The sequence below is a fragment of the Pundamilia nyererei genome, unplaced genomic scaffold (assembly GCF_000239375.1).
Source record: "Pundamilia nyererei isolate P.nyererei 1_Seehausen unplaced genomic scaffold, PunNye1.0 scaffold00255, whole genome shotgun sequence".
NCBI classification, from domain to species: Eukaryota; Metazoa; Chordata; class Actinopteri; order Cichliformes; family Cichlidae; genus Pundamilia; species Pundamilia nyererei.
Window position 1 is genome coordinate 23,223 of NW_005187656.1, and position 18,238 is coordinate 41,460.

Sequence of the window (18,238 nt, forward strand, 5' to 3'; positions counted from 1 at the left end):
AGTGCTAAAAAAGCTACAGACTGCTTTTGTAATTCATTGTCATTTGTTACTTTAACAGTGTCCTTGCTATCATTGAAGTTAAAGACTTTACATATTTGGAGGATTTCAGCTAAAACGGAAGGAAGCTCACTTTAGTAATTGGTTATTTCAAACTGACATCACTGAGCCGGTGTGACAGGACATGCATGCAGAAGTTGCAGTAACAGCAGAGGGAGATATTTTATTTCAAACCAACATGAAAATAATCACGGGGAAACATTTAAACAGACATTATGAAAACGTAATTACATGTAAATACATATTAGCCACCTAGCTTAATCTTGTTTAGCGATTAAGGATCCTGGGATGTACTTTGTCTCTCTTTTGCTCACAACCGAACTCTTGGCTTTAATTATCTCCCCCTGCTGGTAACGTGGCTTCTGCATGCGTGTCTAGTTCACGCTATATTCTTTGGTATCTGGGAAGAAACCATCTGCTTCTCCAGACTGCTAATTATTATTATTATTATTATTATTATTATTATTATTATTTTGTTGCGTCATAAAATGTAAAACTTACAACTCAAAAATGCTTCATTACTTTACCACACGTGCCTATATCTACTTTTTAAAAATCTACTTTTTATCGTTTTATCCTACACCAGCTAATTTTTCTGACCTTTGTTTTAAACTCGTGCTCCTTAGTACACTTTCAGTGTCATGTCCGTGTCATACCGTCAGTAAAGCGCTGGCCTGTCGCCGTTTTACAAATGAAGTTGCCCAACCTTAGAGGAGTGCAAAGAAAAGCTTTCTAGAAACGAGTTGATGGAACATGCACATGTTTTCACACTGCTTCAGACAAATAATAAAGTGATGGATGTACTGACGTGGGTAAAGGGCATGTTTTTTTCTTCCTTTTTTTGCAGTGCGCTTGTTTTTGCGTAAAGTACTGCTGCTGCTGCTGCGCACGGAACATCCCCCCTCGCTCTCTCGCTTTCTGGTTGTGTCGATTTTTTTTTTCATCCTGTGCTCCTAACCATCATCCACCCCCTCCTCCTCCTCCTCCTCCTCTTCTTTTTCTCCTCTCTCCACTTCTATCTCGGCGCTGCGAAGAAGGAAACCGAGGGAACCGAGGATTGATGTGTTGCTCGACTTGAAATTTGCCTCTTCCTTTTTTGCGCACACTGCTCACCCCCCACCACCTCCTCACGCCCGACAGCCTTGCCATAAAATAATTGCTGCTTCCCCCCCTTTTTTTTTTTTTGATGATTTCCGATCTTTTTTCATGTGATGACAGTAAACGGCTGTGTGCGCGTGTGTGTGTCTGTGTGCCCTCGATGTTCTCCGGCTGACCGTGATATAACCATCTAAGGACCGTTTGGATGCGGGAGGCAGAGGCTCTGACGCTCCGGGAAGCTTCGTCCATGCCTCCTTGTCCTCCTCCTGCCTGCGACCGGCTGTGTGACCGGTGATGCTCGGCCTCTCCGCCTGGATGCGCCCCTCTCTCCGCGGTGTGCCGTCGGTACCGCTGCCCGTGTCCCCCTGTAGCAGAATTCCACTGTTGCCGGAGAAAGGTCTAGGGACCACATATGGAAACTGGGGACCAGAATTTTAGGAAAAAGGAAAACTAAGCAGGCTGTCGTTTGATTTGCACAACTTGATGTTGTTCCTCTTCTTCTTTGCTTGATTTTTATTCCTATTATTTGGAGAAAGAGGGGGGCAGGAGGAGGGGGGTTGATCGTCCCTGGTTGGTTTATTTGTTTATTTATTTTTTTAATTCTCCATCCTGTCTTCTAAGGAATGGCTGGTTTTTATGGCAGTCATGGCACTGGCTGATATTTGGCAGTATTTATCATTCTGTCCTTGATTTGGAGGTGTGTGTGTGTGTGTGTGTCTGTGTGTGTGTGGTTGGGGTGGGTGGGTGAAGTGCTTGGTTCTGCTGGTTTGAGTCTGTCCTCTCATTCCTTTTGGTACATTTAGTCCTAATTTCCCTAACATATCCCGGGCCCTGCCTGCCTGTCTGTCTTGCCTGTCTCCCATCAGAATACATGTGCTCAGCCTGATTCGTCAGAAGTGCTTGACATGATTCACTGATCCACCTGGGTTCACACCGAGCTAGCCATCACTGAATTGTGTTATCGTTAATTAGAGATCTGTGCTTTGCCTTATTCGGGGAGTGTTTTAAAGAAATCAGGCCGCCAACTGTGTTAGTCTTAACAACACTCCACCCACCCCCCTATGTTTCTTCATTCCTCTTCAGTATGAATTAATTCACCCTGCATGCATGCGGGTGCTTGTCCATGCACAGGTGCGTGAAAGTTTAACTTTGCGAGCGAGTGTGTTGTGTGTGTGTGTGTGTGCGAGAGAGCAGGAGAATGACAGTGTAGGCTGTGTGTGACAGACTCTGTGAGTGAAAAAAATATATATAAATATATATATTTTTCACAAAAAATCAAGCGCTCCCATGCACATCACATCACCGTTGAAGCTGTGAGGATTGTAATACGTGTAACTGTTTGAGTCGGTTCAGAAAGCCCAAATCAGGTCTAAAAACAGCCCCGGAGAAGCTGAGCAGAATCCTCCATCTTCTCCTGATCTGGGCCTTTTTCAGAGTTTGACGTTTAGAGGCCTTCCAACTCAACAAAGTAGGCCTAGATCCCAGACCAGGTCTCTTGTGGGATCTGCTTGAAGCCTGTGTTTTTAGGTCGACTTTTTTTTTTCTAGAGCAGGGCAACTTACTGCCGTTTGAGGACTCGAACAGCTTCAGAGCTGAGGGTTCTGCTGTCATTGCCAAAGTCTGTTTGACCCCCCCTCACCCCCCTTGCTCTGTTGGGTCAAACAGCGACAAATCCACCTCAGAGCTTCACCCTTCCCTTCATTTTTTCACCCTTTTGAAGAACCCCCCCAAAAACCAACCATACGATTTCCCCCGAGCTCCCCGAACTCCCCCGCCCCCCCAGCCGCCCCCCGCCACCGTCGCCCGCCCGACGCCGCCCACCCCCCGTTTTCCGAGCTGGCGTGGCGACGCAAACTCACAAATATTTACTTCCTGTACATCAAGAGGAAAGGGGGCCCCCCTTTCGTGGAATGCGGCAACATGGGCGTGTTTGACCGCGGGGTTCAGATGCTGCTGACCACGGTGGGGGCCTTCGCTGCCTTCAGCCTCATGACCATCGCCGTGGGGACAGACTACTGGCTGTACTCGCGTGGCGTCTGCAAGATCAAGAGCAACAACGAAAACGAGACCAGCAAGAAGAACGAGGAGGTGATGACGCACTCGGGCCTCTGGAGGACCTGCTGCTTGGAAGGTGAGCTGGAGCTGTGCTGTAGAAGTCACACATATGCGTATATACATGTGTGTGTGTGTATATATATATATACACACCAACAACACCACACACAGGCACACAAGCAGATCGATCCCTGCATGCCCACACACACATTCACACAGTCCTGCAGTTGCACTCACATGCCTACACATAGGCTCACATGCCCACACTATTCTGTATGTACTCTGCATCCATTCCCACACTATCTGTCTATCTATCTGTGTGACATCATTCCTTCTTTGTGTGTTGAAATGAATGCAGCTTCTTCCTGAGCAGTGATTTGGATGGCTTGTCTACCAAATGGTCACATCCTCGTCCGCGGTTTTGGGGCTGCCCTCATGGTCTGTCATGGCCAGTGTGGCCAGAATGTCTTTTTAATTGTCCCAGCAGAGAGCAGCCTGGCCCACTTAGCAAACTGCCACAGCGGGCTACACATGGCACACACGGTCCAGCCAGGTGTACAGCTAAGTTTATCTCCGCGGCAGGCTGATGAACCCATATTTCTTACTTACGTCTATGTGGGGGGAGCAATTCAGCGATCACAGTAATCCCTCCTGCTCTCCATACTAGTCTTGTAGATGTAGATGGGGAGCGAAATCCAAAATCCTTGCATCACAGAGGGGAAACCAATGTGATGCATCAGCAGGGCTTATTTTAGAGCTGGGGTTATTGGGATTCTACTAAAAAAAAAAGAACAAGGAAAAAAAAGTCAGTTTTAACTTTTTTGATTGTAAATCTATGGAGGTGCACTGCTGTGTTCAAAATACTGGCTGCAAAGGGATAATAAAAACCCTGCTATACAGCCGTGTTTGGGAGCAGAGATGGATAGAAAACTGGCATGAATGTGTCTTTGATGTGTGCAGGAAGAGCGGTTTTTGGTGGAGGGAGAGAGAGGGGAAAGCATATGCGAGTTTGCAGTGTGAGTTTGTGATCATACAAAAGGAAAAGCTGTGAAGTGTCTCTGCGTGCGAAAGCGTCTTTGACACATGCACACAAACGCTCGCACTGCAGAGGGTCACGCACACACACGCGCACACTTTACATACGGCATTCATGTTCAATCGGTCGTGATCATAAATCACGCAATATCAAGCCCACAGATTCGAGTGACGGAGATTCACTGCATTTGTGGGATTTCTCCCACGATTCAGCGAGGCTGCACGACTGCTCTGTTCAACGTTAGCCCGGACGGGCGTTTGGGAGAAGGAGGGATAGAAAGCAAGAAGCTCTGTGTGCAACACGGTGTTCGCACGTTGAATCGGGCCTTGAAATCAGCACCTTTGTGATAAATCTGACAGAAAACGACATGTTGCTGAGTCTGGTTTGATGTCATAATCAGCACCTACCTATTACTCATGTATATGTGTGTGTGTGAGACTGTGTGTGTGTGCGACAGTGAGGATGCTGTGACGCGCCGCTCCCTGATTGTGACCTCACGTTGTCAGACCGGTCGAGCCATGAAGCCTGATCCTGTCGCACACCTTTGTTATTCATGCTCACAGAAATGATTAGAAGACGAGCTTGTTATCAGTAAGTCCTGTAGATTCTGTCCACATATTTATTTCTTTTCAGTTTCATGGCAAAGATAGAAAAGACGTGTAGTGAAACTTAAAATGACAACTCCAGCTGCTTCTTTCACTTGATCATCAAATTTTAAATGTTTTTTTCCATGGCACAACATCATGTTGTATTCTCTTCTTTCTCAGCTCTCCTGCTGTTTGACTTCATGGCATTAAACTCTGATCTCATACAATAATCTCACCTTATTTTTCCAGAACATCTTAAATGATCCCTTCATCACTTCTTTCTTTTAAAAAAAAAAAGTTCATAGAGGTGATCCGGTGGCAGATGAAGCTGCAACACCACACACAAATTTTCAAAACTTAATTACATCAGAACATCACTGACATCACTTTTTTTGCTCAATATTGTTGTATTTCCTAAAAAAAATGTATCCTTTAACCAGGTTTTTATATCCTGGACTAACAGCACTACCGTCATTGTTCCTATCTAACAGAAGCTGATGGCACATCTCTCACAAAATTGTCCAGTTCTGGTCAAATCTTAGCGTAGAACTAATCAAAGGAAATACATCATATCTATAGTTTTGTCTAAAATATCAGTTTCAAATATGATTGAATATTTCCTATGTCTCTGAAGCTTTGTAGGACTCCTGGTTGTACACGTATTGACTCTGTATGTAGGTGATGAGGTCATGTCTGGCCAGACACCATCATGTCTTGGTCGATCCTTTGACCACGTGCAAGGTAAATGAAAAAAAACCCTCATCTTTCCTTTTTCTCTTTGTAAATGAGCTCATCTAGTGCTGGACAAAAACATGAAGGGCCGTGTTCATGATTAATCAGAGATTTAAATCAAAAGAAGTTTTGCACAGATATTTTTTTAACTTGGGAAAGCACAGGTGGTTTAGTTCCACCACATGTCCCATTAAGCCATGGTAGTAAACCAGCATGCATCATTAATACACCTGCGCATCCCTTGCTGGGAGGACTCCAAATGTCTGCCATGAGAAAGATTACAGATAACAGCGTAACCTGTGCCCAAAACCTGGAAGATGTAGCACTTTTTTTCATCTGTCTGTTTTACACGAGTTAAACTACAGCAATAAATGTAACTGTGGTTTTTAATTCGACTTGATCTCAACAGAACACTAGCCCAGGAATAGCACAGTGCTCCCAATAACTGAAACAAACAGTTGCTAATGCTTGCTCATTCAGCGAAACACCAGCCAGGTTATGAAAAGCGCTTAAAGGTCCTATACCACATTCAGAGAATCAGGTCTAGGCTCCTTTTTTAATATTGCAATTTAGCTAGAAACACAATTCAAACAGTTGCAGATAGAAGAGAAGATTTGGGATCATGGTAGCACAAAGCATTCACAGGTCCACAGATGGAAAAATCAGCTTTGAGATTACAAAATGACCAAAATAAGTCCTGGTGTCCTGTGTGAGTCTTGGGTGATAAAGGTTTAGAGCACAACAGTGAACCAAACTGAAACCTAACCCTCAGTCACCTCAGTCGCTATATTAAGGTAACAAATTTTCTATAAGCTGTCTATGTAAAAAAAAAAAACACTTATCAGTGGCAACACAGCCTCAGTTAACCCAAACTGAATTTCCCACTGATGGCTACCTCCATCACCGCTCAGGTGCTAACACATCTGTTGCAAAAAGAAATACACTGGACAACACGGATCTTTGGTTTTGCATGAAAAGTGAAACGTACTTTCCTTCCAGCATTTATATTTTCACCCTGCAGCCTGAGCACTGTTTTAAATTTTAGCCCAGAAACAAAAGGCAGCGTATTTCACACAACTCTTCTTGCTAGCTTCTCTATTTTAAACAAAGGGCTCATTTTGTGCAGGTGTGATAACAGCTACGAGTGATCGGCCATGTGTCCACGTTATGCAATCATTTTTGAGCGCGGGTCACGGATAACAAATGTTGCACGTAACGCCGGTTGGTTTATGAACGTAGGTACAAAAAAAGGGCCAAAAACCGAAGAACTTGGCACCGAATTTTTAAAAAATTGTGTCAAATCAACGACACGTTCGCGGATGTGAACGCGGCCACGCCAACTCGCTCCATGTGATATGCTTATTTTCCTCGCTAAGTGGCTTTACTTTTCACACTCTAGGCTCGCTCTGTGTCCTTGGCACCAGAGATTTGAAATGGTTAAGAGCAGAGAGGAATCTGAGAGAGATCCAGCTTGCTCTGTTGTGCTTCGCCTTCAGAGCTACAGTTGCTTTATGGCCGTGTGGTGCAGAGAAGAGAATGAGAGGGAGGAGAGGAAGAATTGGGAGGTGTTGAGAAAGAGAAAAACGGAGGTGGTGGTGGTGGAGGGGGGCAAGAGATAGAAAGAGCAGGCAGCCCTGGTTTGCTGTCACACCCCCTCAGGCATCCTGTGCTATCTTTAACACACAGGCCCACGTTCTATCTAACCTATCTTGCCCGCCTTTTAACATAAAACGTCACAGCGTGACAGTGATTTTACATTAGTGCTAGATACGTGATGTAAGTGATTTGTAGAAACTACTGAGTGAATGTTAAAGGTTTTGTCATCACGGTGAAACGCTGGCGTCACAACAACACCAAAGATCGCACGCAGCACTGTCACGTCGAGCTTGTGTTCGTTATTGCAGTTGTGAATGTTTCTGCTTTAAAGCTCTGCTCTGTATACAGATGGAAAAGTGCCTGTGTCTTTCTGCGTGAGGCAGGGCTCTGTCTCCATATTGGAGTGCATTACGGCGATGACATTAATTATGCTAATAGCCAACAGCTCCGGTAGCGTTGCCGTGCTTGATCGTCAACAGAGCCTCTCCACGCTGCCTCTTTATCTAAAGCCCCAGATAGTGATATGCCAGGATAGGGGAGTAACTAATTACATGGGATCCAGAATACAAAAATCCAGCTACTGACACAGAAAAAATATGCAGACCAACTCTTTATCTAAAGCCCCAGTAAGTGCATCAGTGGATGGAGAGCACAAATGGCTTGTAATCAGATTACAGTAGTAATCTGATTGGACAAAAAAAGTCATGTATCTTTCATATCAAGCACTAGTCAGAGAGTCAGTGCAGGCAGGGACGGCCGACTGCAAAAGAACACCCACTGCTTTATCGGATGCTTCATTACTTGATATGGGGAGCGGGAAATGATGATTACAAACAGATTTACTCCAAAGTCACCTGATAATGTGCGATCTGGGATCTGTAGGCTCCGAGTTCCAACCAGAAATAAATGAAATGATGCAAACTGTTAGACTGACAGGCTGAACTTCCACTGTGGTTACCTCAGTGTTTTCTATACAGTTATTTATGAGTCTATGTTGTTAATTCAGTTTTGTTTATACGGCATCAAATCACCACAACACTCACCTCAAGTTATGGGTGTTAGATTTTTTTCAGGCATTATTGTAGATTAGAGCTTTCTGCATATTTTATGATGATATTTAGGGTTATGTTTAACACAGAAGTTAACCCAAAGTGCTCACATTTCATGTCTCCAAAAAAATCCAGGTTCAAAATACACGAGAAGCTGAAAGGTGTGCTTTATTGAGTTAATTAATTATTGTGGAAAATTTAAAAAAAACAGTGATTTAGTGATCGATAAAATGTGTTTAGACTTTTCAAACTGCTGATGATTCATCCCATAAATCACGACACACTGCTTTCCTGCATGTAAGCTGTCTTTACAGGTCAGAAATATCAGCATCTGTATTGGTATCTGTATCTGCAACATTGGCACTGTACTGACTTGCAGTATTGCACAGGACTAGTTCTAAAAAATACCTTTGTGTTGAGGCTACATTCAAATATTAAGTCACTTACTGAGAATTATGCCCTATTGTTGTCATCTCCTTAGCTTAAAATGAACCGAATTACAATACGTCCTTCCCCTGAGGTCAGTACATCCAATGTAGTTCACAAGAAATTAATAATCGGGAACCATAAAATGTTGCAAATGTGTAAACCTGTCCCCTCCTACAATAACACAAACTCATGCTAAGGAGAGGAAAGGTTGAAGACGTAGCTGCTTAATAAAATGCTACAAATCCTAAAAAAAAGGCTGAAAGAGGAGTGCTGGTGTAAGAAATAAGAACCATTGTTCTGTCTCCACACAGAGGCCTGCAAACAGTCAGCATCCAGCAGCGCTCTGTGGGCGTGCTGCTGTTGATACTGTAATAGAAGTGACTGACAGGTCAAGGCAGCTGTCAAACCACAGCCACCCAACTACTGGAAATTCTTCTCAACAGAGACAACAAAACCTATTTGGAATTATTTTTAGCCTTATAACTTATTTAAAGAAAATGCCCCACTTTTTTCCCATAATCCCTGTTGAGAACATGAAGTCTAAACACGCCGTACACACCGGACACGCAAAACTTGTGTAAATGTTTAGTGCATTAAAAATACTTTAACTCCTCTGTTCTTATTGCAGCCATTTACAGTGACTTCAAAATTTCATAGGATGAATTGGAGGCATGTTTTTCTGACCAAGCTTGATTTTTCTGAATTTTCACATGTGAATAAACAGATTTGACCAATCAGACCACTGCATTTGGCAACAAGCGCGCTCGTAGCTCAAAACGGAGATAGTAAAAACCTTAGACGCACAGCTGTACGCTGCTGCAGGTCAATAGGCCCTCTGAAATGATTTCTCTGCCTCTTCAAATGTGATCCAGCTCTCCCAAAAACAGTTCAAACTGCCTCACTGACATCCTGAAATACGTAACAAAGCAGTCGTGATAGCTCAGCTATTGGATGAAACCATGAAATTCTCGTGCTCGTGAGATTTCAGTGAAAATTCTGAATTTCAACTGATTTTTCAAGCAGAAACACAAAGATGTTCATGTTTCTGAGAGTTCGTTCCACAAGACGTAAAATACAGAGAGGAGAATATTTAAATCAGACTTACTGGCATTTCCGACACGCGAATTATAGAAAATTTAACCCCCCAAAAAATGTCGTCTTTTGTGCTAGATATCAACCCAACTTTTAAGAACCCAACGCATGCTATTTTGTAAGCTAGTTAGTAAATCTGTCCGAAAAAGCAGCAATTTAGCTTTATGCTGTTTCCTCTCAGTGGTGCAGTGGGTGTCACGGTCACCACACAGGAAGAAGGTCCTGGGTTTGAATCCACCAACCAGCTGGGGCCTTTTCTGGGTGGAGTTTGCATGTTTTCCCTTCATAGGTTTTCTCTGACTTCCTCTCAAAGTCCAAAGACCTGCGCGATAGGTGATTATCGTTGTGCTTCAAAATTGGTCGTTGGTGTGAAAGTGAGTGTGAATGTGTATCTGTCGCCCTGTTAGCCCTGTGACAGACTGGTGACCTTTCCAGGGTGTACACCATCTTTCACCCTGTGACAGAATTAGGAAAGCAGGTATGAAAATGGACGGACGTTCCTTCCTAAAGAGTCAGAGAAAATTGAGATATGCTGCTGCTTTGACAAACTGGCACATCAGTCAAAATGACATGTTTTACTATTACACGACCACATAAAACTTCTTAACCAGTTCAGTTATATTAAACTGGTGACAAGTGTAAAGTATTTGCCACAACAGCCCAGCTGTGCAGATGCTGCTGGTTTGTTCTATGAAGAAAAAAGTAACAATTAATGTATGGTTACTTTTTTACTTATGACTTATTTATTACAGCAATAAAAGTTGACACAAAAATGTTCTGGGAGTCCTCTCCCAGTGGGGCTGCCATCTTTAGATTATTCCATGGAAGTCCTGTAGGGCAACCCTGACAGGCGAATCTGGCTATAGGATCTTACAGTAGAATCAGTTGGAAAAGGCAGAATTAATCTTTAAATCTATATACATCACATATGACAACTTTACTTTTGTGTATATGTGTATTTTACACTTGTGTAAAAGTGCACACAGTATCCTGGAGCAGCCTCCTAATATCCTTGCAGCCATTACTCGTCCCCTCGGACCCCCACACTCCTCCATCCAGCAGCTATCGAGTCTGCTCCAGTTGGATCCGCTCAGCGTGCCTGTCATTCTGGACGGATGGCCCCGTGTCGGTGGTCCAGCTGTGGAGGCAGGCTCCACAGATCCAGCCTGTCGTGGGTTTCCGTGATGGATCTTGCCCCGGGACAGTCTCTCGTTCGTAGGCACAGACCGGAGCTGCCCTGGGGGCCCTAGCCTTGACAGGTGGAGCTCAGCAGGCTCTAAATGTTGCTATTAATCTCCATCACGGCGGGTTTGAGAGCGAGCGAGGTGTGTGTGACAGCAGATATGTTTCTGGGAATGAGGTGTGAGTGTCTGAGAGTGTGCTGCGAGTATGTGTTTGTACCACCGTCAATTTTAGCTTTCATCACACTCAAAATCATTTCGCTGCTCAAGCCATCTGAACCGCCTGAACCTTTAAAAACCCCGCCACGTCGAATAATTTCCATCTATGCAGCACTCGCCTGGACTGACAAAAACACAGGCTGTGCGCTATGTACACCTGTAAGCTTATGTGTGCGGATATGTATGTATCGCAAAGGATTGTTTAAAGACAGTGAGGGACTCTGTCACTGTGAGGCTGTCTTGTAAGGGTTAGGTTACCATGGAGATAAGCGTTTATTTTAGGCTAAAGACCTGATTTTGTATTTTTCTTCAGCACCAGGTCAAAAGAATTGTTTTTAATATTTTTATTGGCAGGCTGAAAGTCAAAACACTGACCTGTTTGGTCAAAAACTGGAAGCCTCTGTGTTCTCCTCACCTTGTATGTTGCCATTGTGCACACACTTATACATTCTTGCATAATTACACTTATTCTGTGGTGTAACTTATATAACTGTACGCCATAACAGAGAACTGTAATTGGAAGTTAATAACCATGCTGCATGGCTACAAATACTTGCTGTGCGTGCATAAACTCTGTGAAGTGAAGAATTTAACTTACAGAAAAGCGACAAGTGACCTCAGGCTGACTTTTATTTATTCATTTTCTTTTAGTAATCCTGCATCCCATTATCACAGGCTTGTAAAAGCTAATGAAAACTGGCATTAGAATTAAAAAGGAAAAAATAATAATACAATCATTTGGGTTTAAGAGCTTAAGTTCTATTTGGATGTTTTTTTGTTGTTGTTGTTTTGATTACATAATATAACTGGAAAAACATTAGTGCAGTAGTTTAGTACAGGAAGCGGGTCCTGGGCTCGACTCCACCATGTGGCGTTTACGTGTTCTCCCAGTGCCTGCGTGGGTTCCAGGTACTCCAGCTTCCTCCCACGGCCTAAGGGCATGCATGTTGGGTTAATTGGTAATTCTGAATTGTCTGTAGGTGTGAACGTGAGTTTGAATTATTGTCTGTCTCTCTGTGTTAGCCCGGTGATAGACTGGCAACCCATCTAGGGTGTATCCTATGACATGTGGGATAGGATCCAGCCCTGCCGAGACCCTGAAGTGGATAAGTGGGAGAACACGGATGGATGGATAAACCCAGAAATTGTGTTTTTCCTGTCTGTGTCCTTGAACGCCCGAGTCATTGTTGTCATGACTGTGAACAAATGTTTTACATGGGTTTTACCACTTTTTCTCAGAGGCATGTTTATATAAACATACACCATTACTCCCCCCAAGACAGCCCAAGATCCAAATGGAGCAAATTAAAATGAGAAAAACTATTTTAATTAATTTAGTTTATATTACCCCAACCTTCTCTGTGTTAACCAATTAATGCAGTCAGTCCACTTCCTTTTTGTAGCAGTGTTGCTTGTCCTCTTTCATGGCATTGCTGGGCATCTATGGCCACATGACACGGCGTAACTATGGTGATGCAGAGCTCTGTTGGCAGCACAAGGCCGGCTGTCACACAGGCATCACGGCCTCTCAATCAAAGCGACTGTTTACGAGCACTCACACCACCTGGGACTGACACACACACTCCAGTCCGCGCCATGGGAGGGGCATCAATCACACACGCAGCAAACAGCTACGTGCAAAAGAGCGAGCGCACGCACAAGTGTAGTAGAGACACGACAACACACAAACATTGTTCTAAATAAGGCAATGAAACTAATAATAACAATAAATGGACAGTTTTGCAAAACCTTCACAGCAATAAAGAAAAAAGTAAATAAATAAATACAAAAAAATTAAATAGTTAAAGGAAATATGACAAGAATCTAAACATATAAACCCCACATGGAAAAGAAATAGTAAAAGCTTATAAAAGACTTGCATAAGATGCCTACTTCATGTGGTGAATGATATAAGGCTTATATGATTTACTGATGAAAGTGGCCACTTTCTCATTACTTTCATATATTGTTTTAGTAAGTATCCAAAACATACAAGTTTCATTTATATAATTTTTCAAGGGATCTTAAATCTGTTTTCACTCTTATATGCTTTTCATACAAGTTTCACACAAGACAGATACAAACTTTATAAGATTTATACATATCTTTTCCATATGGGACTCAATGAAACGATTAATTGACATATTAACTGTTGATTGTTTACCACAGAATTGAAGTTTGAAGAATTGAAGAATATCAATATCTTTAACCTCTAAAGGCAGCTTATTTGTAGGAGACAGCAGTATGTCATGATCTACAAGATGAATTATCGTCTTTCCAAATTCCAAAACACATTTTAATGACCAATAAATCCCTGTAAATGTTTACTTTCCGCAATAATCAATCAACACAATGAAATCAGCTTTTACAAAAAAATAGACGTGAGAGTTAACAAAAAAAGGTTCAGCCATCTGTCATGTTTGAGGCATACTTTTTCATTTGCAAAAAAATGAATTCATTTAGCAAAATCCACTGGTTCTACATACTGAACTGGGAGGATCGGATCCGATACCAATACCGGTGTTTATTACCAATATTTGGATCAATCTGCCCACCTCTAATGATGCGTTGGTAAACATGCAGATGTAGTTCATAAATGTGTGAACATAATCCATTACTAAAATCTTAAAAACCAAAATATATTCATGTACTGTATAGTCAAATACTAAAATTATTCCAACCTTTAACCAAACTTTTTTTTCAGTCTCAATACAATTATATACACAAGTCATTTCTGATCAGTAATAATTTTCATGGAGGACAATATCCAGGCAGAGGACAGTGAGCACTAACGTAATTTTAATTTGGTGGGTATTTTTGAAGAAAGACTGTTGTTTTTAGACTGAATACATTTACATTTTGAATCAAATCAAATCCCTCATTATATTTGTAAATCTTTTTTGATATGTTTGGGGTCACAGGGCATCCAAAGCCTCCAGTGTTAACATTAAAATTGCTTTTGAAAACTACAGCAGTGTGTCCGGTCATGTGTTTGTTCTGCGGATGCTGAAGTGTTTCACTAACAGGGTTATGCAACAGGACAAAGCTGTTAGCAGACTGTGGTGTTACAAGAGGAAGGTGTGCCAGAGCGATGTAGTAGCAGCACTATCCTGCACATGTGCATTATTTCTGTAGTGTAAGCCAATCCTTGACTGTTAAACCACACCGAAACGATCTATAGGCTTTATTTTAAATCATCCAGAATGACTTGCATTGTATTACAATCTGTGTTGTCACAGATTGTAAGAGCCCAGCCTCTTACAGTAGTAACAGTAACAGTATGTCACATTCTTTGTTTTACAGTATAGTAGGCTGACTGTGGTGTAGTGGGGATCTGTTGGCACCTCCACACAGTCTGTTTAACGCCTGGTGGGAGAGGTGCTGACAGGCCGACTGCTCCCTAATCCTGCAGACAACAGGAGCCAAAGGGAATGACCAGGCAGTGCATGTATGTGCATATAAACCTGTTACATTTACATTTACAAAGAGTATTTGTGGTCACATGGTGACGATGCAAACACTCTTTATTGTTAGAAGGAAAAATACTACAACATCCATGTGCTCATTAGATAGAAGTCACGAGAGCCTGTGACCCTGCCCACATCAGTCACAGCAGAGCGACAGCTCGAGTGGGCTGCTGTCATTACGAACACAGGGTAAAGCCGATAAGAAATCTGCATTAGTAGTAACATATGGTCGAACTGATGGAGTAACAATGCTGTCATCTCTAAGCCACATGACTCATAAACATAATGCCTGTGTGTGTGTTCACAGTCTCACTTTCCTGTAAACAATACATTAGTCAATTGATTACCTGATAGTAAAATAAGCTGATCTCAGCACAGCACACGCAATATGAGTTAAACGTGGACTGCTTGCACACATTTAAGACGCAAGCACATTGCGCACACGCAGCCAAACTAACGTTACCCGCACGCATGCACGTTATGTAATTGTGTTCTCACATTCATTGTGTGAGTAATAACGTGCAGCCTTGGTACAGAGCTTGGCAGTTCGGACTTGTGTGTACAGCCGGGCAGAGACGGCTGCATACAGAAGAAATTACAGAAGCCAGTCCCTGAGGTGATGTCGTGACTTTGGCCCTTCATTTACAGAGCACAAACACATGCACTTCTCATTAAAGAGGTGCTCAGAGGTCAAATTTGTAAGGTTAAGCAATGTGTTAAGTACAACGACTCAGTCTTACACACAGACACACACACATATACAAACACTGTCGAAACTTGACGTCAGTAGATATGAGCTACCAATCCTCCTACCTGTTGAAATGTAACATTTAGAAGTAAGTCATTTGTATTAAAGCACTTGTTTGTTTAGGCTCTTAACTAATACAGGAAACAGTACTAAAATGCACTAGAATGATATTTATGTTGCCTGGATGCAGATGCAATACTGCGGGATACAATCCAGGACACAAACCACCGAGGCCACTTTTTGCACAACCTGGCAGACACTGAAGTGTGAATGAACACTACGATAGCAGTCACAGTGCCAGATCCTGTTGCACTTCACTCAGCATTAGGCCACATGGTGACACAAAGTTGGTTTGGCTTACTTCAAATGTCACTTTTATGACTGAGGTATATTAAAACATGACAGATTTGATATGCTTTGAGCAGCAATTGAATTACAGGGTTTACGTTTGTCAGTGAAGATGAGCAAAGCACCTGAACATGACACTACGACTCATGGACACTCCAGTTATTATTCCTCTCAATTCTTTTTACAGAGTGTATGAACATTCACTTCAAGGTGCTTTATATTATAAGGTAAAATCGCACAATAATACAGAGGAAATTCAAATAATCAGATGACCCTTTTTGAGCAAGCACTTGGCAACAGTAGAAAGGAAAAACTCCCTTTTAACAGGAAGAAACCTCCAGCACAACCAGGCTTGGGGAGCGGCAGCCATCTGCTGTGTCTGGTTCAGGCTAATGGGAGGAAGACAGGACAAAAGACATGCTGTGGAAGAGAGCTAACTAATGATTAAGTACAGAGTGGGCTATTAACACACAGAGAGTGAGAAAAGGTGAGTGAAGAATGCATCATGCATCATGGGAAGGCCCAGCAGCCTAGGCCTATTACAGCATAACTAAAGGAGGACTCAGAGTCACCTGATCAGCACTAACTATATGCTTCATAAAAATAGAAAGATATTAACTGAGAGACATGCAGATGCACAAAGAACAAGGTGTGAGGTTATGATTCACCAAGTCTTCATGGTCAGCAGAAGATGTTTATAGCCACACTGCAGATGTGTCTAACTCACAGTAGTGATAATGGTGCAACACTATGAAGGCTGTAATAAACTCCACTGTCTGCCGTTATGATTCGTGGTCTGTTGTAAATCGTATGTGTGTGTGCGTGTTGCCATCTGGATGCATTTGTCGTGAGTCCATCCATCCATCCTCATCCGCTTTATCCGAGGCCGGGTCGCGGGGGCAGCAGCCTAAGCAAAGAGGCCCAGACCTCCCTCTCCCCAGCCACCTCCTCCAGCTTATCCGGGGGAATACCAAGGCGTTCCCAGGCCAGCCGGGAGATATAATCTCTCCAGCGTGTCCTGGGTCGTGAGTTAGTTTGGGAATTTACAGGTACTGAATATGTGATGCATCAGATATGTTTGATTGGCAGACCTCGACAGCAAGAACATTTTATTAAGTGCGCAGGTCATCTGAGAGCAGCTTTAAAGCCTAAGCTTTCAAAGACCTGGAAAACAAATGTTTCCTTTCTGTGCAGACTGATGGAATGAGTCTAAATGGCTGTGCTCCTTGCACCGATCAGAGCGACAATATTTGAACAAGAATTTGATGACTGTTGGTGCATTGTTTGGTTACTGCAAAAGAAAATTGATCAAACCACATCCGCCTACTGATGAACAAGGATTAGAAGGCCTTTTGAGAACCTGTAAAAAGATGAATTATTAAGAAAATTCTAAAGTATTAAAAGTCAAGTATTCAAAGAAGAACTGCTCTTTTTCTTTTACATCAAAGTACTTTTACAGATGTTTGGGAGTAATACTTTCTGAAGATAGATGCTTGAGTTCCATACTTGAGGTAAAGTCTTTAAGATTGAAGATGGAAAATTAGAGCAATAAATTTAGCAGATGCCAATCATCTCAGACACAATTGAGTGATACTTATAATACAGCATACTGAGTATAGTAATTCATTGATGGACATTTACCTGCAGTAAGTACCTCCAGTCCTCACTGAGTGCTTCAGCTCTGTTAACCTCTACAAAGTAAAGAGGCCAGTATGTGGTCATTACTATAATTCACAGCTGAGGTTGACTCTTGCGTGCATGGAGGAAACAGTATAGATGAAAATGAGCCTGCATAAATTCATAATTAGTCATTTGCATGTATTAGCTTTAGGTTCACGAAACCATGGCTTTGCCTTCTGGACATGTTCAGCTGTAGGTTTAGGTTATTAAATCAGCCTCATAAATCATTCTCAAACAGATAAACAACATTACTCAGTCTCGGGATAATTATCATAATTGGTGGCATTTTAAATAATACTTCAAATGACACGATTAAAATTAATCTGTTTATTAGATTTAAATTAATACAAATATATAACACTATAATAATGTAAAGGTCGAAGGGAACAATCACTCTTGTGCAGTGCTAAATAAAGAAGCGCATATATCAAATGCACTCCTTTGAAGCACAGTTGCACACTGTAACTAAAGGTGCATTAGAAATGGAAGGTGTGTAATGCAGACACACTAGGCAAAACAGTGGTTCGAGACCAAGGCACAAATATTTCATTGCCTTTGATATGGTTGCTTCAAAGACGGCACCAGGCATCCCACCACTCGCAGTCACGTACCGTCCTTGAAGTGACTTTGGTGCTTTAAGTTGGAGATAAAACGGCAGTAAGATGGATTCAGTCTGCTATCAGTTTGTGATTTAATGGGGTCTAGTTGGCAATCTGTTTGTGACAACACTGGGATTAACTGATAAATCAGCAAAAATTGCAAATCTGTTGGACTTAACATTAACTACTAAAATTCAGAGTGCAGTCTTAACCTCATAGAACAAAAAAAATCTGAAATTCTGCTACAAATAGTGACCTAGTTTCT

General features: G+C 42.3%; 1 protein-coding gene across 1 annotated transcript in view; it reads left to right on the top strand.

The window, feature by feature from the left end:
- Positions 1-932: 932 nt before the first annotated feature.
- The window catches only part of cacng2b (calcium channel, voltage-dependent, gamma subunit 2b), a 63,161-nt gene continuing 45,855 nt past the window's right edge, over positions 933-18,238 (top strand). The window contains exon 1 of the mRNA XM_005749797.2: positions 933-3,286. Within this exon, the coding sequence (XP_005749854.1) occupies positions 3,076-3,286 (211 nt within the window). The 5' untranslated portion in view covers positions 933-3,075. The remainder of the gene's footprint in view (positions 3,287-18,238) is intronic.